Consider the following 27,419-nt stretch of genomic DNA (forward strand, 5'->3'; position numbering starts at 1 on the left):
CATGGTGATATTGGACCATGGGGCGTTTGAAGCCATTAAATTAAAAAGCCATAATGGTACTCACGTCTGTCAGTCGGTCTCTGGAGCTGCACCTCATGGAAGGCTTGGACTCCCCACTCACGCTCTCACTGTCGCTGTCTTTGCGCTTGTTCTGTCCCGGCTTCAACTGCTTGAACAGAAAATGAGACCACAGGTTAGCAACATGAAGATTAACTACTCCAGCTATACAGTACACAAGTTGCTGGCCAGAGATAGCCTCCCGCCGTATTCAAGTCATAAATATGTGGGAATTGGCAGGAGCTGAGGAGATGTCTATGTTAATCCGTTTTGTGTCTCCGTCCTTTCAGCGGCCGTCACAGCACTTGCCAATGAAAGACACCATCTGATATCGCAGTATGAAGCTACTCGCAGCTCGTGAAACAGAGAACAGGGACAAAGCCCCCTCCAGAACCTTTAAATGGAGCCACTATCCTTTCCAAGCAGACACCACATGCTGAGACAGCAGGAGCTGGGCAAGTGTTTTCTAGCCACTCAGTTGGAAATCAAGCAAAATGAGTCGAATGAAGAGGACAACGGGCCAACCTGCAAGCATCTGAGACTCTTCAAAATATGGAGAACAATAAAAGACTCTTGGGAGAGTGGAGCTGAGAGGAATGAGGTGGTTGTATTCTCCCTGTCCAAGTGTGTGATTGAAGTCCACCGAAAGTGTCTGCTCTGTCCCTTGCAGACCAGACAAACACTGCAGGTTTCATTTCAAAGCCCATAAAAAAAAGCTGGCTTTATGGGACAGCGCAGTAAAGTATGGCTCGGCCACTTAATAGGAAAAGTAGAGAGATGCTCTGCATGCATAAAAGAGCTTGGACAAGAAGATGATGGCACATTATTCCTGTCCATTTGAAAGGGGGTGTGAGGCTTCTGAGCCATATAAACTGTCTATTTTCCACCCACTCCTTTCAGGGTATTGGCCACCATTTGGTGTGATTAAAGACCACAAGGCAGGGGAATAGTGACTGAACTCTTGAGTTGAGCAGATAATTAAAAATATTTTTTTCCCCCCTTTTCTGTCGACATTAGTAGTGTGAAACGAATTCTATTCCTTGAGAGAATTGCATGGCGGTTACAAGGCGGGTGGATTCGCCAGAGTGCTGAGCGTGATAAGAGAGTTGTTGCATTGGGAATGCCTGATGGGCCTGCGTTCCTGCTCCGTCGTCTATCAATGTGTGTGAGTGTGTCTTTGTGAGCGTATGGTCAGACAGAAAATAACAAACGCTGGAGAGAACCAAAAGCGTTAAGAGCACAGACCCGAGGCCACCAATGCCCTGTGCTGTGATAGCACTAATTACATAGAACACTTTTAATTCCCACCAAAACCAGAGCACATTGTACTCCTTTTTTGTGTAAATGCCACATAGTCCGAGGAGAGTTGATGTGCAGTTACAAGGAAAAAAAGCAAAATAATGGTGATATCGGAGTATTCACTCCGACCCAGAAACAGATTCCTCATGGAGGGGGTTGAGCTATGCTGACTATGTTCCCCATTGAAGCTCCTTTGTCAGAATTTATCATACTTATTACTCAACCTGCCCCTTTGGAAACATGTTGCGAAAGTGGTGGACTGCTAATGCTACATACTCGTGGGTAAAGTGGAATAATCTAAACTAAAAAAAAAAAACAGTACAATCGTTTATTGTAGTTATCTTAAGCACAATGCCTTTTCCTAATTTTACTCATCTTAAAAAAAAAATGCTTGAAGCTTAAGAAAAATGAAAGACGTTCCCAAGTATTTTGCCTGTGTACTTACACTTTGGGGTCTCATATAATGCATAGGGCAACTATGCATCGGGTATAGTTTTTGGTTTCCATTTTAAAATGCACGTTTACAGCTAAATATACCACAGCTAGAAGGCTTGCCACACCTTCAATTTAAATTTCACCAAAATGTACTGACACATCAGGACGGCTGGCACAAGCTGCAAAGTTAATCAAAGTTGAATTTACATTTTAGTTGCACACACCTCAAATAATTTAAGAGGTAAGAGAATAATTGGTTATTAATGCAAAATGCTGCGTTTGCATATGATCCAATTAGTCGACTAGTTGCGATTGCTATTGATGACTAGTCGACTAGCAAAATGATCTTTTGTGAGAGCCCTATTGTCCATTGTATTAATGAATTACCTGTATTCTGCCCCCCCCCCACTTTCCAAAAACATGCATGGCAGGCTGTTGGAACACTGGAAATTGTCCCTAGGTGTGAATGTGAGCATGGATCGTTGTTCGTCTTTGTGTGCCTTGCGATTGGCTAGCAACCAGCTCAGGGTGTCCCCCGCCTACTGCGCAAAGAAGGCTGGGATAGGCTCCAGCACCCCTCGCGACCCTTGTGAGAATAAAGCGGATCAGAAAATGGAGGATGGATGGGTTAGACAGCGCATTGGTAAAATTGTCTGTTTTTGCTGTCTCTTAAGCCACCACGCCTCCCCTACAAAGTATTTGTAATGTTCGATGATTTTCGTCAAAACTGAGCTTCACTATCTTTGCAAAGACATTAAAAATTCAGTTGTTTGACATGTAATTGGATTGGAACTTCATGTCATAGCTGTTGAGTGAGCAAACTCCAGCCCTGAATGAAAACATTTTTTCCATGAGTTGCAAAAAAGAAAAATGTTGACAGCATCTTTACTTTTTTTTTTTTAATCCTGATTTAACATCAAGCTGATGCTGCCGTATTAAATCTGCAGAGGTGTTCCAACTTACCTCATTCAATGACAAACCTTGCCTCCCCCTTTTTTTTTTAACTGAGAATAATTAAAAAAAGAACTTGTCCAATAAAGACATCGTAATAAAGTGAGGCTCATCTTTCAAGGATATTAAATAGCTCAGGACCTGATTACACAGCTATTTGAACACCTATCCTCAGCTTGTTCTCTTTAATTTGCCCCTGAGCTCCTTTAAATGACTTCAGAGAGTACATTTTACATGTTTTTTATTTTTTTTTCACCTTCTCTTTTTCAAACGTCCTCATGTTGAATTAATTTATTTTCCGGTCATGATGAAGGGACAGCTAAACCAAACAGATGAAATTCTGGCCGTCACTGCAATTCAAACCCTTGTAATTTACTGTCCTTCCGCGCGACAATAAATCTGAATGAGAAGCCCGTGTCGTCCGTATGCGGGACCTCTCCTATTAACAGCTCTGGTGTGATTACTCTCACTAGGCAGGTAGATCTTTTAAACATCCCCAGTTTTATCTCCGAGAACGAGCAGCGCTACTCATGCACTTTATTGCAACCAGCCCTTATCTATAAAGCAGAGGAAATGACTTTGTCTGCACAATGTCTCCTAATTTCTTGGTGGTGAGAACGGAAAATTGCAGGACGGGGTCAAACCCGTACACATTGATTAAAAGATCACCCTGGACCTGTATGTGTAACTATTTTTCAAAGTAATTAATAATATACTTATATTTGTAAATGTGCATGTTCGACAGGAATATGTATCAAAATTAACCCGATGTATTGGAATGCCTTGCTTGTTTCGACACTGCAAAATGAGTTGATTGATGTTGTGGCTAAGTACAGAGGAACCCACAATTTCAGAAATCAAAAGGATAAAGCCTTGCGCGGTTATACAAGCCTTTCCACATTTATACAAGACAATACATTTTTATTTACATCGCGCTTTCACTGTCAAAAGCGCTGTACAAAACATTTCACATTTATTAGCACAGACATGCTCTTTTTGATGCTGAAATGAGTTGGCACGGGTTAAAACTATCAAAGATGAAGTCGCCCAGAGCTCTTTCCCGTAGCTACAACGCAACGGCTTTGCTTTACTTCTAATAATAACAGGGAGGAGATACAATTGACGCATGTGTGCCAATGCAGCATTCCATTTCAAGCTTACATCCACTTTGTTAAAAAAGCTGAAATCACATTTCTGCCAGAGACGGAATGATAAATACGATTTATTTATCTCCAAATTAACTCCATATTGGTCAAAATGTAACAGATGTATTCATTTATTTGCTGCACAGAGAATCTGTCAGGCTGCTCTTTCTTTGCCAGTGCTGCACTCTCTGTCTCAATTGACGGCATTTTTTTCGAAACCACTAGCGCAAGGGGAGGATTTGAATGACAAAAACTGAAGCAAACACTTCATTTAAATCTTCTGGGTGGATTAATTTGAGTTGAACACAATAACAGAGTGAAACCGTTGATAGACATTTTACTTTAGCAAAGCATTCCTTGCAATATGGCCCATACTTTAAAAAAAAAAAAAAAAAAAAAAATTAAGGTAAACAAACAATGTGACCGAGATTCTCCTGCAGTATGTTCGCATGCTGCTATACAGGTAAGGCTTGCTGGACAGGTGACATTCAAGCAACTGAATAAGGTAATGTGGCAGCTGCAAGGTGCAAATGACTGTAGGAGTGGTTTTGTGACATCATCTTAATTGTTGAAGTCAAAATATTTCTAAATTGGATGACAACAGCTCTTGACTTTCTCTTACATTGTATATCTAACATTGTGTGTCGTAACTATTGTGAAATTTCACCAAAGAGTTCTGGCTCGTGAGATTCGAGGCAATGAAGCATGAAAGTAGACCCTGGTAACATTTCGAACCGCAAATGCATTTTAGACCGAGCCATGCACACCTAACCTAGCGACCCACCATCCTTATGATCCTCATCAGACAGAAAAAAAAAAAAAAAAAAAAAGCAGTAAGTGGAGAGGGCTGCCTTCTCTATTCGAGCCTCTGTGGGATTCTGTTGCCTTCAACTCCTGGTTTCCCTTAGATATGCACGGCAGCAGCTGCGGAGCTCGGTGGTAATAAAACCCAGAACAGTTTAACATCTTTTATTGTTCTTATGCGGCTCTCAGAACAGCTAACCTGTACTCGCAGGATCTGGCAGTGAGAATTCCACCAGGGTGGCAATGAAAGAGGATCTCATTTACCTAAAAGCGCTTATGAATTTTTAATTTGCTTTAACAAGTAAATTAACAAGTCCCTCATTTGGGAAGTTTTATGGCTGCTTGTCACTGAGGGAGAACCATGAAAGTTTTATAGATAATCCACTCGCAGGGAAGCATTGCTGATAATAAATTGTCTATTTCCTGGGGCTTTGTCGTACCCGTTGGTTTCCACTGACTACACTTTGAATATCTCCTTTTACGCTGCCTTCAGAGGTCCATATACTATGGTTATTAAATTGCTTGTGAGGCTCACTACTCTGCAGTGGAAATGAACAACTTGAGGAATTCTGGTGGTCTTCACACAGGTGCTTACATGTAGTGATCGGGAGCTCTACTGCCATACATTGCAACACATTAAACACAACTAATTACAGGCCTTGAAGCCTCATATAAATTGTCTTCACAATCGACTGTATATCCAGTACATCTCCTGTATACTGGGGTATTGTGATTCCACTTTTGACCACTAGATGGTGGCACATATAATTAGATTGAGGCAGATTTGCTTGTTGGAAAGAAGAATGAAACAGAAAGCACCGCATTTCATCACAGCTTACTTTTTGTTGAAACATATTAATACTGCTGTAATATACATGTGTTTTTCCTATTTTAAGTACCTAAAAAGACCTGAAAAAAATCAATAGCCGTAAATGCTATCAAAACAAGCAAACCTCAGAGCAGGAGTGCCCAACCAGTGAATCGCATTTGACTGTTAGGAGCTCCTAAATGGACCATGGGGGGGTGTAGCGGGAGGGAAAAGAGGGAGATTTGTGTTGTGTTGTGTGAGTTATTATATATATATATATATATACACACACACACACACTGTATATATAATAACTGCGGTGGCGGCCTCGAATTTTAGCTCACGGGTCAGTGCTGTGTGCTCTCAAACCGGAGAGACATGGTGGCGGCACAGGTTTGGGTGGACGTCGCAAGAGTAAAACGGCACCGTTGCAATACAACCCACCACCACAACTCCCCCTACAACCCATTGCGGGATTGCCGAGTTGGTCTGTTTAGTGCAGATCGTAAAATCACCTTGACTTGCTTGACAACAGCATTTGGAAAGTGCTGCTCCGGTTTAACACACAGTAAGCTTGATCAGATAAGACTAGCAAGTGAAAAGGGGACCTTAGGGTTCGTCAGGGCCAGTGAGAGAGCTGACAAGAGGACCTACAACATCTTTCTGACAGCGGCTGTGTGGAGAGCCCACCAGCATGGCCGGACGTTGACCCGGTGCTTTGCTCCGAGGCCCTGCTGCTCTAACTGCCACAGACAGCAGTCCCGCCTGCCCCTCGTGTCACCCATAAGTCCTCGTGCCACACTCGGTCGTGGCCTGTCACTAAGCATCAGCCCATTGCTTTCCTTGCCCCAGATTTGTTTATTGTTAGCTCTGTGTGGGGGCAAAAAGGTCACATGCATACGGTGTGATAATCATCCTAAATACCGCTGTTAGTTAATCATGGTGACTAAACATATCAGACATTCTAAGCAGGTTTACTGTACGCTAAGGCCAGTTGTTAGCTTGTGGTTAACATGTCGTGAAGCCGTTCATAACCATGGGGAAGTGCCGTTTCCTCTCCTTTTCAATCTTCTAACATCATTGTGCGGAAGCATCTCTAGAGACCTTGTCAGACATCATTTTCCAAGAAATGGATAGATCAGTAGGGCTACAGAGGTGGCTTTTTTAGCTTCTGTGCTGGAATGTGAAGCCAGAGCAAGGATATGAGCCACTGAGGACTAGTCACAGTAGCCGCAGGGTAAAAGCATCTTGAGCAGAGTGGCAAATGGAGGCTTGGAGGGTGAGGGGGGGGAACAAGAGGATGGGGGGAGTGCATGGCTGAGAGCACTGCCTTGATCTCATCAGTCATACTAAGGACTCCATTTCCTCCACCGCGAGCTGGAGGCTACTGAAGTTTGTGGCTGCATTTATCTATTGCCATAAATCCTTGATTTATGACGACATTACAGACAAATCAATATGCTTTTAACATCCATCCTCTGGCCTGCGTCACAAGCACCCCACTCCTCTCTCACAAATGGTCATATAACGCTGGAGTCTGGTGCACTGAGTTATGGGGACAATTCCCAGATTTAATAATGAAAGGCGCTAGTGGGGAAAAGTTAGTGCTGAGAAGAGGGCGGCAGGAGACATACACTCTCAGATCATATCTGAACATCTTGTTATAGAGGCCAAGCGTGGCAGTAACAATAACCCCCTCTCCACCCCCCTTGCCCACTTTACACACCTCCAATTCCCTTAAAAGGGAGGGGGAGGATGGGGAGGAGACCAGATGAATGCTCATCACCACATAACTACTCATCAGAAAATGTGTGCGCAATTAATTGCATGGCTCCCCAGCTCTTCAATCTGTGCTACAAAGTTATAACTTCAATATTGGCTCTCAGAGACCCATCCAACTATAGCCACAACTAGCGTGCCAACGAAAATAAATAAATAAAATACAACAGCTCCCACAGCATGGGCGGCTTCAATAAAAAGAGGTATGGAAAAAAAAAAGACAACAGAGAAAAAGACCTCTGCTAACGGCTTGCAGGGGCTATCATTTCTCTTTTTTATTGCCATTTATTTTCCTCCAGGAATTCACTGCCGGTATATTGGCAGGCCTTCCAGTAGATGGATGCAATGAAATTTAGCACAGACACTTAACACTGGGTCAAGCCTTGTGAGCAGCTCATGTGGTAGGAATATGATAGACAAAGCCTCTAGTGTAGAAAAAAACAACAACAACAAAAACAAAGAAACAATGACATAAATAGTAGCATGATGCTAAAACATGTCAAGGGTTCTCTGGTGAAAAATGAAACAAGAAACAATGGGATGGCATCATCATGGCTGAGAATCCACTCAACGAGCACACACCTTAACTGACATTTAAACAGTGTCACTCTTCAGTTAAGAAAGCAACGAGCCACTTCTGAAACTCAACAATCAATAAATTATGAGTGGTTTGTAATGACCGTATAGGAGTACAAAAAACATGACACAAAATCGGATGAACTAAGACCATGTTGGCTGTGGTCAACAATTCAGATTTGAACCTCACCAAAAATGAAATGTTTGCATTCACGCGGGGGACTTTCCATTGCTAAGTCGCAAGGATGGGAGGCGAAGGTCATGAGATCACTCAATGAGTTCTTGTTAGCAGGTGGATATTGAGGACAGACGGTCAGTGATGTGCTCCGAGTGCTGGTATTAACCAAAATGAACGATATTATCTCACTTTAGCTGCATTTGGCTCCATCTGCACCACGATTCAGGGGATTAGGGGAGGCTGTAAAAATAACGGCAGGATATGCATTTTCTATTCGGCTGACCTGAGTGCATGCCCAAGGCCAACTCCATCATCAGTAATCTCTGCAGCAAATGTCCTCATCGAGCCACCTTCCCAACGTTCCCATCTGCCGTTATCAAGTCATAAAACAAGAATAAAATAAGCAGAGTTTGTCTGTGTTGTTTGGATTATGCTAGCAAACATCTGCTATGGCAGCTCTTAACAAATCAACAACGGGTGACAACAAAATCGCAGTGAAAACGGCGCGATTGCAGCTGAAATGATCATCGCGTGAGGTTATTCACACGAAACATGCAGAAACAGCGGACTGCATAGTGATGTAAATGAATAGAGGAAGCCAAGACGTTGACAGACCATCGCCCATTCACCTAATCATCCGGCTCAATTGTGTCATGAAAATATCGCATGGTATGGGTGTCGCAAATATGTAGGCAAGACAGTCAGCCTCGCAGATGATGCTATTCCAGTGATGCCTCTCTGACACAAAAACACCAATATGACTGCAACAAATACTTTGTATGACATTAGGTGGTGCCGAGGATGCGAAGAAAAACACAAAGATATGTCTCATTCGAAATCATAACGCAACATACAGAAACACAAAGATATGTCTCGTTCAAGATCATAACGCAACATACAAAAACACAAAGATATGTCTCGTACAATGTTCTGCGCATTATTAGAGGGGTGTTTTCTGAAGAAATGTTCAATTCTCAACCAAGTCAACCTCAGGGGCAGTTGACTTTAGAGATTTAGACAGGAAGTCGACAGTCCGGACATTTCACATTCCGTTGTTAAGCCGTGCAATGAAATAGTTTGTGTAGCCAAGTAAGAATAGACAACACGAGAAGGCACACTGAGTTACTGCCAAACTTTTTTTTTTTTCCGGATGGCTGAGAAGTTTTTGGTATGCAGATATTTAATGTAGCTGGTGAGGAGAAGAAGAATAAAAGATGATATAAATTACAACAAGGGAGCCCATTACGTCGATCGCGATCGACCGGGAGATCGCGGACTGGTCCTAAATCGATCGTGAGGGGTGCAGAGGAGGAAAAAAAACAAACAAAGAGCCATTTGTGTGTCTTTGTGCATGTTAGTAATATATTTTTTTGTGTGTTAATGTACACTGCACCCTAATCATCCTATCAGTCTCATTTTCACAAAAAACGATTTAAAAAATAAAATAAAATAAAGCAGGTAAATCTTTAACCAACTGTGGCGCGTGACCTGCGTCGCCGGAAGTTGTTAGCGCTCAGCATTCTGCAATTGCAGCTTGTGAACAGAACTGTTGCGCTATATCTTTTATCGTGATTCTCATTAGTCGTTATTCTCATTCAGAGTTTGTTTCGTGTACAATTTAGCGAGGGCACGGGCAAATAATAGGAATCTAGAGGGCCGAGGGAGGGAAGCACTTTAAAACGGCACGTGTGAGCTATGATAGTTAACGGGCTGCAAAAGTGCGTCACATGCCTCCGTGTCAGGCTGTCGCTCATCATGGCCTGTGTGTGTATGTACGTGCGCGGTAACGGGTCGATCGCGGGAGGTTGGTTCATCGAAAAGTCGATCTTCGATCCAAAACGTTTGGGCACCCCTGATCTACATGATTAACCTTTAAAGGTGAAATAGGGTGAATGGTCGTATGTGTACATTTTGACTGGATCAGAGCATTGTCATGGTTCTTCCTTGATTCTTGAGGGATTTTTTTTGCATGTGTTACAGTTCATTTATTTACCGATTGCACTTGTAAAGCATACATTGCAGTCCTGATATTTAAAAAAGATACATTATTAAATGCAACGGGGGTCACATGTTATATGATTCATAACCCAAAATGTGCAAAGTACACGCTTCATCCGATGTCACCGGTGTTGTATTGACCTTGCCCAGTAATTTAAGATTATACAACTTTCAGGAAAGCTACGGGCTATGCAAGACCTGACAGGATTCACAGCACTAAGTCGCCCGGCTGTACAAAAAGCTGTCCCTTGTGTGTCACAAATTCCAACACACGGGGGACCAGTTCTGGCTGAACGAAGTTGTACATCACACGCGGTACGGTGGTGGCTTATAGCGCTCTTTATTTATAGGATTGTTTTGCCCTTCTGTAGTACTATTAGTGTCTTTCGGCAGCCATTAGAGAACAGGCAGGACAAAACTATTACTTCTCGTTGCCATGCCCTTATTCTATTTATGTTTTGGCCAGGAGAGTAGCGGCGTTTCCTTTAACTCATAAATCCAGTTTACACCATTTTTGATGTTTTTATTTTTCGATTTGTTTTCCAACATGTTTTATTTCGCGCACCACCTCCGGTTCTATGTCAAGCTATTTTCTGAGACAAAACCAGGCGAGGCGGTCGAATGCTTTCCAACTTCTTGTAAGGCATCAAGGGCTACGAACGTGGACCACATGAAAGCCATTTTGTGAGTAAAATGACTTCCTTAATGTTATCAATCCCCCCCCCCCCCTGGACCTACAGAATGGTTAAAAGTTACCATAAAATACAGCATAGTTTCAGTTTTCAGCAGAATCCAAGACAAGGCTGCTAACCTTCCTATTAAAGACCCTGGCAAGGATCGATACTCCGCACTTTCCGAGGTCATCAGCAGTGACAAGGTCCTAAGTCATAACATAGCTTGCGCTGTCTCTCGAACATAAATGCTTCCACTGCCACAATAGTTCTGCTTTTATGTCAAGATTTTTCTATTTGGAAGAAAAAAAGGAAGATATGGAATGTGGGAGGCATCGGATAGAGAGAGGGTGGACTTGTGGTGGGGTGATGACGAATGGTTATGTGTTTGCATTGATGCTGGCTTAGAGAGAGAGGCAGAATAAAAAAAAAAGAGGTGCCACGGAGAGAGGGGGTGGGGGTTGGGGGTCTGATAAATCGAAAATGACTGGCTGCCGAGCTGTAATCTGCCAGCGCCAAGCCCCCTGTAGCAACAAGCCAAATGAAAAAGCACGCTGACAGACCAGAGAGATGAAGGGCCTGCGGTAGATTACGGGGAGGAGATGGCGCAAGGTGGAGGAAAAGAGGGTGGAGGGCGGAGGGCGAGGGTGAAGACGGAAAAGGAGGGAGGAGGACAGATCTAACATGGGGGTGGGACAGTTTGTTCTTGTTTACAAAGGTGTTTGGAGGAAAAAGGCGGAAATTAGTCATGACACACATATAAAACATACACGTACACGCATAGTCATTCGAAACAACATCTTCGATCACACTTTCTCATGGAGAGTTAGCAACTATGGTATGGCACTGATTCTAAGTCAAATGATCACCCGCAGCTCGTCCTTTGCGGCCTGCAGCTGATGAGAAATCAGCCTGTGTGCTGTGTTACGGTAAGCGAACGAAGGACGCAAAGAAAGAAATACAAACTGATGAATGTCCTCCTTGAGTGTGTCACCTTATGCTTCTTTGTCAAATTCACATGCATGCACTGTGATGGGCCGCTAAAATGTCAAAGTATTTATCTGGATGCGGCATCGCCATCCTGCTGACAAACCCCTCGCTGGAAAACAGCTCAGGAGTTTACCCTTTTAAACAAGCCTGGAAAACGACAAAAGTGCGCAAGAGTCTGAATGCTCTCAGCTGAAAACGACAATGACAATTTGAAGGCAGATAAAGCACATGTGATCTTTGCATTTTGACTAAAAGCCAGCAGCAGGGCAGGGGTAGCGTCAATTGTCCTTGACAAGCAGGTGAATCCGAGCTGCGACATCAAAATCCGACACAAGAGCTCCACCTACTGCAAGAGCCTCCGATGTGCCCGTTTCTCTGTTGTTTAGACTGCCAGGCTGACTGCAAGGAAATAACAGGGCACATAAACAACACGATGCTCATTTCTTCCCGATTTCCAATTCATAATACAGCGACAGACTGATGGGTGTACACGTCGCAAGGAGCTAATCAAGCTGTGTGAGCTAAGCCCATTCACCCCCCCCCCCACCCCCATCTCACAGTATGAAATGTTCAAGTCTGAAGCCTTGTATCGGGGTACAGGGCGGAGAGAAAGGGTTAGTCTGCCTTTCTAACAGGTCTGCTCGCCTTAATCCTGAACAGAGCTCCCTCGGCTAGAAACGCAAGGTCATTTCGGCAGCAGCGGTGAGCCCAGGACATAACCACTGGCATCGTAAGTGGGCACTTAATAAAACTCATGTGGAAAATAACTTCAGACGGTACAGACAGAATCCCACCCACCGGCACCGTAGAAGGCAAAGCAAATAGTGTGTCTGCACCATCCAGAGTTTGCACAGCGACATCAGATGATGAGCTGCATATATTTAGAAATCACCCGTGGCTCAGCGTGAGGTCTGATGAATTCGCAAACAGCAGGACGCAGTGCCAGCGTGCTTTCAACGGCATTATCAGCAACTCTTTGTTGTTGATCCATTGATGCTTTGTTTAGTTTTTTTTCCTTCTACCCCTCTCTGCCTCACCACTGCAGCAGACATGCCCAGGAAGGAAACTGGGGCTTTAAAGATGGAAAAGCTGGATCCCTCCCCCTCCTTGTCTCATTTGTAGACCCATGGATCACAGTGGGGACTGTCACAGAGAAAAGCCATCTTTCTCACAGCATGGCCGCCGTTTCACTGCAACCCTCGATCGGCTGCATGCACCCTCACTTCCTGGACTCCCACTGGGCTATTCAGAAGATCATGACTGAAACCAAACCATTTCTATCTGTATCCTCATTCCTAGTTGTGGCACTGGGAGGAAAAAAAACCAACACACTTACCCGGGAAGAGAAATGATTTTGACAGTTAAACTTCACGCAAACTGTTGTGAAATCTGAGAGATGTCGACTGAGCCAATGCAGACGGGATAAATAATTTGGGATGAAATTGACAAATTACCGTATTGGCCCGAATATAAGACAGTGTTTTTTGCATTGAAATAAGACTGAAAAAGTGGGGGTCGTCTTATATTCGGGTCTAGACATTATACCCATTCGCGACGCTAGTTGGCGCCAGATATTGAAGCGAATGCTGAACTTGACTCCCCAGGCCAAAGTGAACCCCTGCCACGAAGAATAAAAATAAAAATAGCGGTAGTACGAAGAAGAAAAATTAAAAAATAGCGGTAAGAAGGAAAAAATAAGAAAATAATAGAAGAGATAACAGAAAATGGAGAAACGTAGTGACAATCTGGAGAAAAGTGGGTCGAAGATTGGCCAGGTTAACCGGCAGCTGAGGAGAAGTTATGATGTAATTTACATTTCAAAAACCAGAAGCCATTCATTTACGAATGTCATTGCACTTTAGATGTGAATGAGACAAAATAACATGCTTTTTCTCTCAAATATATTGTTATAATCATTTTTTTTCAGATGTACTGTAATTATTTTCTGTATAAAAACTAATTTGGTGTTCAAAAAGTCCTTTTTCAAACTTGAGTCTTGAAAAAGAGGGGGTCGTCTTATAATCAGAGCTGTCTTATATTCGGGCCAATACGGTAATATACATCACAGCATATCACGGCAATCCCAAAATGCCATGAACCGAATCGGGATGACATCAGAGCAATCACCGGTTAACTCGATGCCTGTTCAATTGATTTTGACTTTGTGGTTTACTCCTCGTTTTGTGGGGCATCTATATAATTTAAAAAAACAAACAAACAAAAAAAGTAAATTCATGAAATATGATCTCACTGAATAAGCCACTATGTAATTGCACTGCTAGCCAGAGTTTTAGGGTTCGGTTGAGATTGTCTGAGTTCCGCGGAGGAAAAATCAGTTCTCAGGCTGGGGTTCAACACTTTAATCTACAGGCAATTTCCAGAACAAAATTTCTGGTATGAGATGAAGCTTTTACAGAAGTAGAGCACGATGGCACTGACACTTAATCAAAGAACTACTGAGGGGAGAAAAGTGACTTAGTTCCACCGTGACAGCTTTAGCACTGAAATGGCTTTGAACTATGCTCGTCTTCCAGCAGAGCATTATCAGCCCGCAATTGAGGCATCTTGAATGTAATAGGAAAAAAGAGGTTTTGTGCCCACATTTTTTATCAGCCACTGCTAATTAATTCATTCATTCATCCATTCATTTTCCAAACGGCTTTATCCTCACTAGTGTGCCACCGCTAATTATCCAGCCAAATAAGGAAAACACATGAGACAGGTAATATTAAATATGGAGGACAATCGAAGTGAAAAGACCATGTCCATTGTAATGGCTAACATGATGGAGTCTGACTTCACAGAAAAATTACAAGCCATTTGGAAATAAATGTGAGATGAAGTGTTTTCACATTTCACCGACAGCAGGGTGAGATTTTCAATGTTATGACCGATGCTGCTTGACTGTCAACTAACCTGCTTTCCAAAAAGCAAGACTGATCCAACCTTGAGAGCAAAGCTGCATTTTGTCTCAAAGATAAGACTCCCGTGCATCCCGTGTATTGTGAACTCAAAATCATCCCGAGACAAGACGAAACATTCAAACCATGCCCCCCGACAAACCTTGCGAAATGTGCATGAGTCAGCACACAGGCGAGTTCCCACATAATGACAACTGTGCTGAGTACAAAATAAAACTAAGCCAAGGTTGTGAAATATTGTGCTACAAAGAATCATGACCTCCAGGCGTTTCCATTCCCAATGCAGCTTTTCACGCTCACCAAAGACTCAATAAAGTGCAATATTGTTTGACTCTTCACAAACAGTTGTACATGTAAAATGCAAAAAGAGACTGCAATACATGAACCAGGCAAAGCTGGATAATTTTTTTTTTTTTTTAAAGATGGGAGGCATGCAGTTTGTGCAAGGAGTGCTCTGGTTTCACAGGGAAAAAAAAGACACCGCAATGTTCCTCAACCAGTGGTTCTTATTCAGGGTTCAATCATACCCTCGGTGTTCGGTGAATTGGTCTCAGCAGTTCGACGGAACCTCTGCCATGTAGGTTAAGACACGCCCGACTCAACATGTCAATTAGTTATGACACGCCCGCTTGGCCATCACTGGCTGGTTCATTTTGTGCACAATTAAAAAATGTATACTTTTTCAATTATATTAATTGTGTTGACGTGTTTTCTCTTTTTAATAAATGTGTTTTTTTATTTAGTCTTGAATTTGTAATTTAAAAAAAAAATCACTAATGGAGGGTTTGGTGAATGTGCATATGAACCGGTTGGGTTGGGTACCTCTAAAAAGGTTAAGAACCACTGCCCTAAACAGTTCATTTAACCCTTTCGGGGACAGTGGTCACGACAGTGGACAACTTACCGTGTTACCAGGTTACAGGTTATCATTATTTGTACATGCAAGGGTTAAAAGGACCCACTAAACAAGTTTTTCAACTCATCTCAGTTTTTTTTCCAAGAAAACTTTTAATCTGTACTGTATATGCGTCAATATACTTTGTAAAAGTAAAACATATCTTGATAAGCTCCGAAGAAAAGCACCAAAGAGCGAACGCCCAATTCCCCCGTGGGACATCTTTTAAACAAACGAGTAAATAATTCAGCACCGCCTGAACAAAGACTGAATCTGAACGAGGGCTTGGTTCTCTCATGTAAGCTGCACTTTCTTTCCCTGTCCCACAAGTAGTGCCAATGACACTTTTCCCTGTGTTCACGACTGGGAGGGTTTCCCCCTCCCCCCCCCTTTTGGTTTATTTCAAGTTTTCAGAGATGATTTCCATTCCCACAGCTAGAGATTTGGCTGCTGCCTCTTTAGTTCAGACGCCAACTACTGACTGTCTTCTATCTTCACAGACTGGTAGTTCCAAAGCACCAGCATGTCACCCTCCCGTTGACCTGTTGGTGGTGCTACATGACAACATATCAGGATGATGAGAACCCAGTGGGAACTATGTTTTACTCCTCAATTATTAATCATAAACTAGGGTCTCCAGCCAATCGTGAGGGCACATATAAACAAATATTCACACTAACATTCACACCAACGGCCAATTTAGAGTCTTCAAATCTACAGTATATATAACATTTTTGAGAATGTGGGAGGAAGCAGAATAAAAAATCAAAAATAAAGTAAATTCCAGAAAGGATGGCTGAAGCCGAGATTTGAACCCAGTAGCTCAGAATTTGGAGACTCACCACGTTCCATCAAGGTTCACACATAGACAAACACACATTCATACAATCACACCAAGGGACAATAAATATCGCGTTTACAATTAACCTACCTATCGTGAAGGTTTTTGGAATGTGGGAGGAAAACCGGAGTACCCGGAGAAAAGCCACACAGGCACAGGGAGAGCATGGAAACTCCTGCAAAATTAGTGGCCATTCGTGCTCGCACTCACACCACGGGACAATCTGAAGTGTCCAATTAACCTGCCGTGCATGTTTTTGGAATGTGGGGGGGAAACTGGAGTACCCAGAGAAAACCCACTCAGGCACGGCTAGAACATCCAAACTCTACACAGGAAGGCTGAAGCCGGAACCCTGGACCGTGAGGAAGGTGTGCTAACCAGTCTTCCACCGTGCCGCCACGTTGACACACATGTCAACATTATTTTGTATCTTACTCAATTCTGATTTGAAGAGACAGAAGAGAATTGTTAGCACAGACATGATCAAATAGCGAGAGACGTTTACTTATTACTATGTGTACATAATCCAGTACTGAGCGGGTAAAAAAAAAAAAAAACACACAAAAGGTTTTTTAAAACGTTTGCAGCTAATAATTAATGAGCACAAAGACATCCCCATCCTTTTCTTTTTCGAGTCTTCCATGTGAAAGAGGAGCTGACATTCAAAGGATTCACTGAATCGAAAGCTTGTACCTGTTTCTTCTCGCCCCTTCACTCTATTTCTCTCACTCTCTGTAGCTGCTATTTGCAACTATTTTTACATGGCGTCTAGGCAAGCGGCGGGCTCGTAACACCGTGAGCGCCCGTGCATCCTAATGACTGCAATCAGTGGCCGCATGTGTGAAAGACGCCTTTGTTTTCTCTGACGCAAAGAGATATGCACGCTCACTCAACACTCTTCAGGATGAATACACTCGAAGAAAACAACCGTTACTGTGGTTGCCTTCGCACAGAACCTTTTCATTGCCATAAACAGAGCCAAGCAGCTATCAAAGGAAATGTCTCATTAACATGCACCATTACACTGTGTTTTATTTACATTCAAGGTGTCGTGTCAAGGGACTTTTGCAAAGCATGAAAAGGTGGTACTTTTGCGCCAAGTAGTGGGAGCATTATAATGAGGATCAGTTTCAGCACAACACAATTAGCCAATACATCATGATATAAATGGTGATGCAAATGCATTTCATTTAAATAGCACCTTTCTACCTCACAAATACTGAAGAGTAATAATAAAAGTTGTCATTGACAGGCCGTCACACTCCGAGACGTAGTCGGCGATGGGGTTCGGCTGTCACGTGGTAAAACCTAATCAATGACAGGGTTGGTTGGGTGGCTGGTCATGATCGAGGGCTGGATGGCTGCTGATGGTCGTGATGGCCAAGAACGCCATGGAAATACACCGGCCGTTCGGGAAAATTTACATACTTTCCCGAAATTCCCCATGGCCACTCCGCCCCTGTATACAAGTGATTTTAAGGGACTTGAAATTAAAATATCCATCTATACATCCATTTTCTAACCCACTTATCCTCATGAGGGTCGCAGACATGCTGGAGCCTATCCCAGCCAACGTTGGGCAGTAGGCGGGGGACACCCTGAACCGGTTGCCAGCCAATGGCAGGGCACACATAGACAAACAACCATTCGTGCTCACAATCACACCGAGGGGCAATTTAGAGCTTCCAATCCCTAGCATGCATGTTTTTGGAATGTGGGAGGAATTTAGAATACCTGTAGAAAATCCACACAGGAATGGGGGGAACATGCAAACTCCACACTGGATGTCCAGAACCCTCACAGGCATGGCGAGAAAATTCAAATATATATTTTTTTAAATGTGAAAAAATACATTATCAAGTGATGGGATTTGGCTATTTTTCCTTTTTTTTTTTTTTTGAAAACCGTACATTTAAAATTCATAGATAACAGTAATTATATTTCAGCAGTAACATCATTCTTGCAAAAGGGCTACTACATATACTGTGTTTTAACCAATGCATAACTTTACACGCGATGTTAATTTCGGGCATGTGAGGCATAAACCTTACATTAGTTTGTGGTGGAATAAAAAACACAGTGTGGGGGATTTTTTTGTTGTTGTTGACAATGTTTATGTGTTGCAACATACATTTTAAACCCAAGGAATGTGGTGACGCTTCACTACGAATTAAATGTAATACAATTTGTATGGATTGCTGATCATTCCTGAAAATGGGTTCCATTTTTCTGGCCACTAATGACCTAGCAGACATGCACGGACACGGTGAGGCGCACACAGGCACACACACACACACACACACACACAACACACACACACACACACACACACACACACACACAACACACACATGAACACATGCACACAAATTAGCGCTCAGAGCGCTAACAGTGTGAATCATCAGCAAGTATCACAGATTCAACAGTGTGATTAATTAAGTTACAACGAAATTGATTCTAATTATATGGGTGTTGGTTCTGGTGCAAGGGAGCAGGCAGCATAATGACCAACAACACAAACAGTTCATTTAATACAAATATAACACACTGCAACCAGCACACAAATAATCGGAGAACACATTTGCTCATTTACAGTATGAGGCGAGTGGCTAGCCAGTCAATATTATGAGGATCTGCTGAGTATGGATGTATAATAACAGCAGGTGGATTAAAAGGGGGAAAAAAGTAAACATAATAAAGATAGGAACTCTCTGGTGTATTGAGTTGAGCTGACTTCTTGCTGCAGCCACAACTGATTCCCGAGCCCATCGATCAGAGAAGTGAACAAGCCAACGGGGAGTCGAGCTTTGACTTGATCAATGGGCAACACTTCTGACCAAACGATAGCAAAATGTCAACGTAAGCCAGCCACGGGCCAAGATTTACTATCGGCGTTTTCCAGGCCATCATAGCATTGGCGTGGGTTGAAGAAAATGTGTGTTAAGTATATTAGGCCATGCTTGCATTTCAATAACGTGAACCAATGTGCCGTGTTTAAACAATAAACAACTTATGTTGACAAGGCCAATGCTAACCGCTGCATCAATTAATTCCCTTGCAATCAATCGCATTGTCACACAAGCCTGACCATTCCCTGCCGATTGATTCATCAGTGGATTGCTGCATCTTGCACTACCACCCACCATGATATTATTATCACTGGTGACAAACTAATGATAACACTGATCATTCATTTTAGAACCATGAGCAACGTTTGGCAACTGAAAACATAAATAGTAATGTTCTATACACTAGCGCTTGGGGAAACATAGTGGCATGGCTTGGCACATAATTAACTGCTAAGTGCTAAGATACTGGATGATGGAAAGTAAGGGTTACTTAGTGCTTGGTTTCACATGCAACGCAGTCTCCCTCAGCAATTACAACTTATTAGAGCCTCATCAAAATGCCTGCCAATCTCAGCCAGACGCTCAAAGTTACTCAGCAGTCTGCGTCAGTCAAATCATTTGTAGTCTAATGTGACTTTGCCTTCCTGTCGGGCTAAGGTAGCGAGCGGCAAGCGCTCTGTGGTTACATTCAAATCATCTCAAACACAGATATTCACACATACAAAAAAAAGAAAACACAGGACCTCTGGGCAGAGGGTCCTCCACAACACCGTAGCCTCCTCCCCGCAGATGCATAATGCATGAGAACATGTAAATACGTTATTCCGCACATGCATTAATAATCACGGAGAACCTCACAGTCTAAGCACCAGGGCAATTAATAAAAGATGGTGCACAGATAAAGCCCCCACCCCCTCCATCTTCAAAACCTAACCCCACCCACCCCCACCACTTGATCCACTGAGACACATTCCTTGCCAATTCTTAACCTTGTTTTATTTCTGTGCCTCTTCAGGGGGGTTGTGGGGGGGGGGGGGGGGTTGTGCTGCAACCCGAGCACGGCTGAATAATGAATGGAGGTTATCAGAGCACCCGACTACCGTATAGAAAGTCTGCTCCATAGAAGAAGCAAAGGATTCACACAAACATATGACTACGTCTCACACACACACACACACACACACACACACACACACACACACACACACACACACACACACACACACACACACACACACACACACACAAACAACTGCTGTGGTCCTCGGCGGAGTCCCTGGGGAGGAAATGTGAGGTTAACTGGTCTCTGAGGAGCTGTGAAATGAGGCCTTCATAGCCTGGAGACGGTGCATAAAACATCAACGTGGGGGGGGGGGGGACGACCTCAGACACAAACATTGATCTCCAAGGCACAAACAGTGCAAATAGAGACTTTAAATGCAAATTTCTTTGCTGTTTCCTCAGTGTGGCCTGACCATAAAGACAGGCAGATAATAAAAATATTATCTGCCTCTCTCAGGGAGCTTCTCTAGAGAAAAAAAACAAGTGTCTGTAATTGAAAAACAATCCAATGTCATGACCCACCTTGAAAACTTGTTATACCATTGTGCATCTGTATAAAAAATGATAAAGGATGAGTAAACCTTACGTTTGCTTTAAATGAGCTACACTGTTATAAACACAATCTTTATGGATGCCTCTGATCGGACTGGGACTATATTTTGATGCGGACTTCAGGGAGTGGGCATACAGCATCATTCGGGGGGCCGGTGTGAGTGATCGGGGTCCGTTATGCGCCGAAACTTGTCTACGACGGTGGGTGGGGGGGGGGGGGGGTTTGTTGTAATCAGCGACAGAGGTGGGTGGGCAGCAGTTATGTGGTTCGACTGGCTCGGAAATAACCTGCTTGGGAAAATCAACACATTTTTGCTGATGGCTAGCATGCCCCTGCCTCTGATAGCAATCAACACTTTGATTATATTGATAATCTTCCTTCTGTGGACAAATAGGAAGGAATTTAACTGAATGTTTACATCTCGGTACCTCAGACCGCAATGATATTGTCCCAAATTGTAGCATTGGAAATGCATAGCCAAAAATAGCTTGCATTAGGTGTAGTCGGACTACAATGGCCACAATTCTTAGACACCGAAGCAGGAAGTAGTCCTAGTTCGAGTATTACGAAAACATTCGATACCCGCCATCATTTAAAGGCAGATGAGAATGACAATGAAAATGGAATATGAATAAAAGATGACAAACTGAAAAGTCAACATTTATCCTTACATAAGATGCACCGCATTACAAGACGCACTGGGGATTTTTGAGAACATCTAGGGATTTTAAGTGTGCCCTATGGTCTGCAAAATACAGTAAGTCTTGTTTATTGAAGTGTGGCTCATCCAGTTACTGCAAGGTGAATGGTTTGAATCCCAACTCTGACCATACATGGTCAAAATGTCCTTGGGCTAGGCACTGAACCTTAAATTATCTCCAGGTCGCCATTGTAAATAAGAAACTGTTCTCAATTAGGCGGGTTAAACAAAGAATAGACACACAAAAAAAAATACCATTGCTCTGGTTTGGTGGCATGTCTAATTTTACCTGATGAATTCAATGTGTTGATTTTTTGCAAATTTCCACGATATTATTTTACTGTGGAGAACTGACCACCCCGAATCCTAAAAAAGTAAAGCTTACTCCAGCCGAGTCGCCATCAATTGGTCAGAGGCTTTAAATAATTCCCAGAAGGAAGCCTTGGATTGTCCAAGCGTAGATAATGAGAATTCAGACAGACTCGAGGGACTTGGTGCCCTCTGTAACTGACAATAAATTCAGTTTAAAAAAAAAAAGCGCCTTCAAATGCAAGTCGACCAAATTCTGTCATTTTTGTGGTATGGATGAGAGGAGGAAGGCAGAAGCGGAAGCTCTGCCTAGTCGACTCTTTGTTCCGATGAGTACAAGCCGGCTCAGTTGACAGCTTGTCAATCCAAACCAACGTAAGGCGGAAAGACCTGGAGAAGACAGCTCTTTCTCTCCGCCTCTCTGTCTTTGATACCCCTCTGCCTGTCATTCCATCGCTTGTGTGCAAGCACCAGCTGACCTTTAACCACCACGCCATGCGTCCCTTGTCTGTCAAGTACAAAATACCCAAGAGGAGTGATGAGAGGGGGTGTGGGGGGGACGACAGTCTTCCCCCTGCAGCGAACATTCCACCTCCTCAGTGCGCTGACTTCAAATGAGAGTAATCACTGTTTATTACCTCACTTTGCCCTTGTCTTGTCCAGGAGCAGCAGCCACATATTAGGGTGATTAGATAATTAGGGCCATTACAGTATTACACTGGCCAATGTCACACATCATGCAGTGGATAACGAGCAATGACAAAAGCTCTCACGCTTTCTCTCCATTACAGGCGTTTCAGCAACTTTAAGCGGGCAGAAAATGGCCCTAATGATTGCAGCGAATGTGCACCACTGCCCTATTTAGAAGCAGATGGAATTTTCTGTTCAAATTAACAACACGAGCCACAAAGGGGAACAGACTGTGTAAAGTAGAGAAAGCAAACCTAATGCAAGGAGGCTTTCACTTCAACACTAATTAACATAAGGCCCCGCGTGCTAATTTCCTTTAAAAAAAAGTACTTAACACCACTCACAGTGCTTCATTTATCTGTGCTAATAAGCGGGGAGATGTGTATCTACTTAAGCTGCAGAAGGTCAATTTACGAAAGCTGAATAATTCACTAAATCCAGAATCTAGGTCACACACAGACACGCACAGACACGCACACACACACACACACAAAAATACTATAAAAATACACAGAGGAAATGTAATCATAATTAGTATGATTATCCAATCCGTGTGTAAATGCTTTTCATGCTTGCTTCTAATAACTGTAATAGAAATTACGTTTGCCTGCATGCAGTGCAGTGACATTCTTTTTCCCACTCAATCCACCGGGAGTGCAAATGAGAAAACAATTACAGTGGTACCTCTACTTATGAACGTCTCTTCATACGCAATTTTCAAGTTACGAAACACCTCAACGGGAAAATATTGTGAAATAAATTTCAAGATACGAAAATACAGGTGCTACTCGCAGCTCCGAGTTTCCTGAACGCAGCATACTTCTAGCTGTTCTGCCATTGGCTATTACCAAGCATCATCCTGGCATCTCATTGGCTGAGAGTGAACTTTACCATATTTAGCATCCTCGTCATTCGCCCCTCGGGCCAGGAAGCGCTCCGATAGTTTTACTTAAATGTGAATCACCCAGAGAAAGTGTTCACCAATCAGGTGATTGCTCACGATGCTGATGTTTGCCTTGGACAATTTCGAAGGAGTGTTAAAAGCCGACAAAAGCAAATGTCATTGGATCAGTTCTTTACAAAAAGCGCCAGGCAAAACCCACTTCTGAGAGAAAAAATGAAATAAAGAGGGCAAAAAAGGATGAGGGCACAGTTAAAAGTTAAATGATCATAATTTTTAGTCTTTATTCTTAGTTTTTTTTTTTTTTTTTTACTTTATGCACAACTGCTTGTGCATAATCATTTATTGTGCAATAATCTAATTGTAACATGTATTTGTTACATATTTTGATGCACTTTTATGCTTTAGGAAACATTTATGTCTGGATTTTGGGGGGGCTTAGAACGGATTAGCGCATTTCCATGGAAAACGCGTCTCTACTTACAAAATGTTCGAGTAAACAGATTTCTTCCAGAACCAATTCATTTTGTAAGTAGAGATGCCACTGCAGTCAAAAAGGACATGGATAGATCAGTGAAGAGAAACATTGTGGCAGGATAGCAAGTCTCAGAGTGAGCTTGCAAAGCCATCTTTAATGCTAAGGGTGTCACAGCGAAAGCAGGTAAAACACACAAAGCAAAAAAAAAGTAGCTGGAAAGGGGAGGATGGCAAGATGATGAAGGGACACAAGAGGATCGGCAGCATCTGGAGACTTGGATATATCACAGCAATCTGATGGTCAGGTTCTCCAGCATGAGGGGTAAAAAGAGAGGGAAATCTGTTTCCTGTCATCTTCCATCTTGTCAGTCTTTGTTCAAACGTCTCGCATCTTCTCGGCCAGCTGTTTGCTGGCTGCGCTGACAGATGGCTGGCTCTCTTTGAAATGCATGTGCCTCTGGTCTGCTCTTCCTAATGTAACCCCCACATAACCTTCGCATTGCTGGTAAAGTTTTAGGGAAAAGAAAAGTCAGGCTGACCAATACACCTGACCAGGTTTTTTTGTTTGTTTGTTTTCAGAAGGCAACAATTAGATGTCTTGTGGCTCACTGACTGACCACGACTATCAAAGACAAATTTCCTGATGGAAAATCATTATCTTTCACACTTTCACATACAGCCCCCACCCCCAAAGGTATTTTAAGTAGGAGAACAACAAGGTCAATTCCTTCATTTTGGTTGTAGATTGAAAACATTGGGGGTGGCACGGTGATCGACTAGTTAGCAGGTCGGCCTCACAGTGCAGAGGTACCGGGTTCGATTCCAGCTCCGGCATTTCTGTGTGGAGTTTGCATGTTCTCCCCGTGCCTGCATGGGTTTTCTGCAGGTACTGCAGTTTCCTCTAGCATTTCAAAAATATGCACGGACACTTCAGATTGTCCCTCGGTGTGAGTGTGAGCATGAATGGTCGTTTCTCGATGTATGACCTGCGATTGACTGGCAACCAGTTCAGGGTGTCCCCCGCCCACTGCCCAAAAAACAGCTGGGATAGGCTCCAGCATCGCTGTGAGACTCATGAAGATAAGTGGATGAGAAAATGGATGGATGGGTTTTAGATCAAAACATGAATCTGAGACAGTTCAGAAGTCCAGCTTTAATTTCATGCACCCCGTAAGAAGCTGTCCATTGTGCTAACCGCTGTCCATGAAGGGGTTAATCACAGCATATCATTTGATTTTGGTCCTACTTAAAACAATACATTCCAGATCTCCAAACAGCAATTTATTGAAAGAAGACAATGTTTTTTTTCTGAATACATTAAAAATAATATAGAGTTGAGGATAGCATGTCCGCTTAGCCCCGAGCAAGCATTTCAGTCTTTCATGTGGCCCCTTTGCAAAATTAATCGCCCACCCCTGCAATAAATTACGCAGATTTTGAGCAAAAAAATACACATATACACAAAATCACACATCCCGCGGGGAAGGCCGCCAGGCAGTTAACACAAGTTTCCATTGAAACAAAAAGTCACTGTTAAGCTTTGCTCTTCAGCAGTCGCCGAGCATTTGATCCATCCTCTCACAAATCCGCGACATTCTCATAGCTCATGTTGCCCGACAGCAGCTCTGTTTATGTGTAGCCGGTGTGAAGTGATGCCGCCCGGCATGTGAGTATTTGCACAGGACAACAGAGGCTCCATTGAGCCAGAATATTATGGTTTGCCCATGCAAATCGGTCACACTACGGCAAGCATCACTGTGCCCAGTCATCCAGCAGGCTATGACTGGAGCTGCTCAAGTCTGGGGAGCGGACTGCAGGCAGTACGGAGCATTCCAGTGGGATTTTAACCCTTTCATGCACCAATAATGATAACCTGTAACCTGATAACACGATAGGGGCTACTACAGTGGACAGCCTATCCCTGAAAGGGTTTCCTGAAGGTAATGATCTCTGGGGGAATTATTCTGAACAGACAGACATATTGTGTGGATGCTTCAAATAAATTACTGAACATTTCTACTGAGTTGAGAGGAAATTAAAGCCACCTTCAGGGTGACTCTCACATTTGTGTTTCGAAGCTAATAAATCAAAAGTCAGGGGCCCATTTCCTAAACAATGGAGTCATAAAACAGTAGAACTGTAGCCGTTTTCTTTCATGCCCAATCGAATCAAAGCCCCTCACAAATTCAAAATGATAGTGACACCAAAATCTCCATTGCTTCTAAATGGTAATCAACTCTTTAGGTGATCTTTTTATATAGAGTTCAAGGCCATTTCATATTGCGCTTAAACTCTACAGCCTCTCCCAGCTGACTGAGTGAAAGGCCGACACCGTGGACCAGCTGTCATTCAATCAAGGGGCATGTATTGAGAGAGACAAAATAAATAAATAAACTGTGACTACTTACTCATGCTTTTTAAAATAAATGAATGCCGGTTGGGGTTATTGCTTAATAATCTATATGTACAGGATCAGCAAATGTAGCTAATTTTCTCCAGCAAATTGAAGTTTGATTTTGAATTGTGAAGATTTGACAGTGTCACCTTCTCAATATTAATCAGTCTGTTTTGGTGAAAGTAGCCTTTCCAGTCGGCTAGGCATGCAATCATTCGCTGCATCCATCTGTCAGGCCTGTCCCTAGTGGCTCCACAGACTCTCTCTCTGTTTCTCTCTCTTTCTCTCTCTCTCTCTCTCTCTCTCTCTCTCCCTCCCCTGCAATTATTCAGTGATCCAGAAATTGGTCAACACCCCCTCTCGCCACGATGAAGACCACGAGGCAATGCTCTCCTCTGCCTAATAATCTACTAATCAAAACCATTTTGAACAAAGCCTTACCATGGTGGGAATGTCCCAGTGTTCCACTTCAGTGTGCTGTGTAAATTGCAGAGAGACAGAGAGGTCAAACAAAATGTGCCGCCAATTAGCCGAGAGCAGCGGTATAACATATTGATGTCGTGGTAATGGGAGATTTGGACCTTTGGAGGTTAAGGAGGTGTGAAAATTCCCATTGATCGGCGACGTGTAAGCAAGCGAGGCAAATGCTGCGGCACTAAAAGTAAACATTTACATTATAAATGTTTAGATTTTTGTCACTCTTGGCAATCTGTCAAAACAGTTTCAACAGTAGCTCAGCAAATGCTTTCATCATTGCCCTGCCTTGTCAAACTCTACAATTGTTTATCCACCAATTATTTGAGATACACACACACACACACACACACACACACGCACACACACACACACACACACACAAACAAACACACACACACACACACTCATCCACTCTAAAGCTTAGCCAAAGCAGCAACACAAGATGCTTTGCAAAGCCACTTAGTGCTTCATGAACAAATCTAAAGGGGTGTTCACACGGCACACATTTGCTCCGGCGCTGCACCGATGTATTTTGTTGCGATATATTTTGCACCGCAGCAAATTGTGTGGAGCGTTCACACGTACAAAGCCGCTGAGCGTGTCAGCACCGGCACAGCGTCGGTGCAGCCCCACTTGCGTTCACACGGCAGTTTCTGCA

General features: G+C 43.1%; 1 protein-coding gene across 10 annotated transcripts in view; it reads right to left on the reverse strand.

Moving 5' to 3' along the window:
• auts2a (activator of transcription and developmental regulator AUTS2 a) overlaps positions 1 to 27,419 on the reverse strand; it is a 300,321-nt gene that overhangs the window by 192,388 nt on the left and 80,514 nt on the right. For 6 of the 10 annotated variants that reach the window (XM_086130429.1, XM_086130428.1, XM_086130425.1 and 3 more), the window contains one exon: positions 65 to 169. In XM_086130429.1, coding sequence (XP_085986555.1) covers positions 65 to 169 — 105 coding nt within the window. The remainder of the gene's footprint in view (positions 1 to 64; positions 170 to 27,419) is intronic. The other 4 variants (XM_086130426.1, XM_086130424.1, XM_086130432.1 and 1 more) reach the window with 1 other exon arrangement.

Source organism: Hippocampus guttulatus, chromosome 15 (assembly GCF_054856545.1).
Source record: "Hippocampus guttulatus isolate MCC_2025c chromosome 15, RoL_Hgut_1.0, whole genome shotgun sequence".
Lineage (NCBI taxonomy): Eukaryota > Metazoa > Chordata > Actinopteri > Syngnathiformes > Syngnathidae > Hippocampus > Hippocampus guttulatus.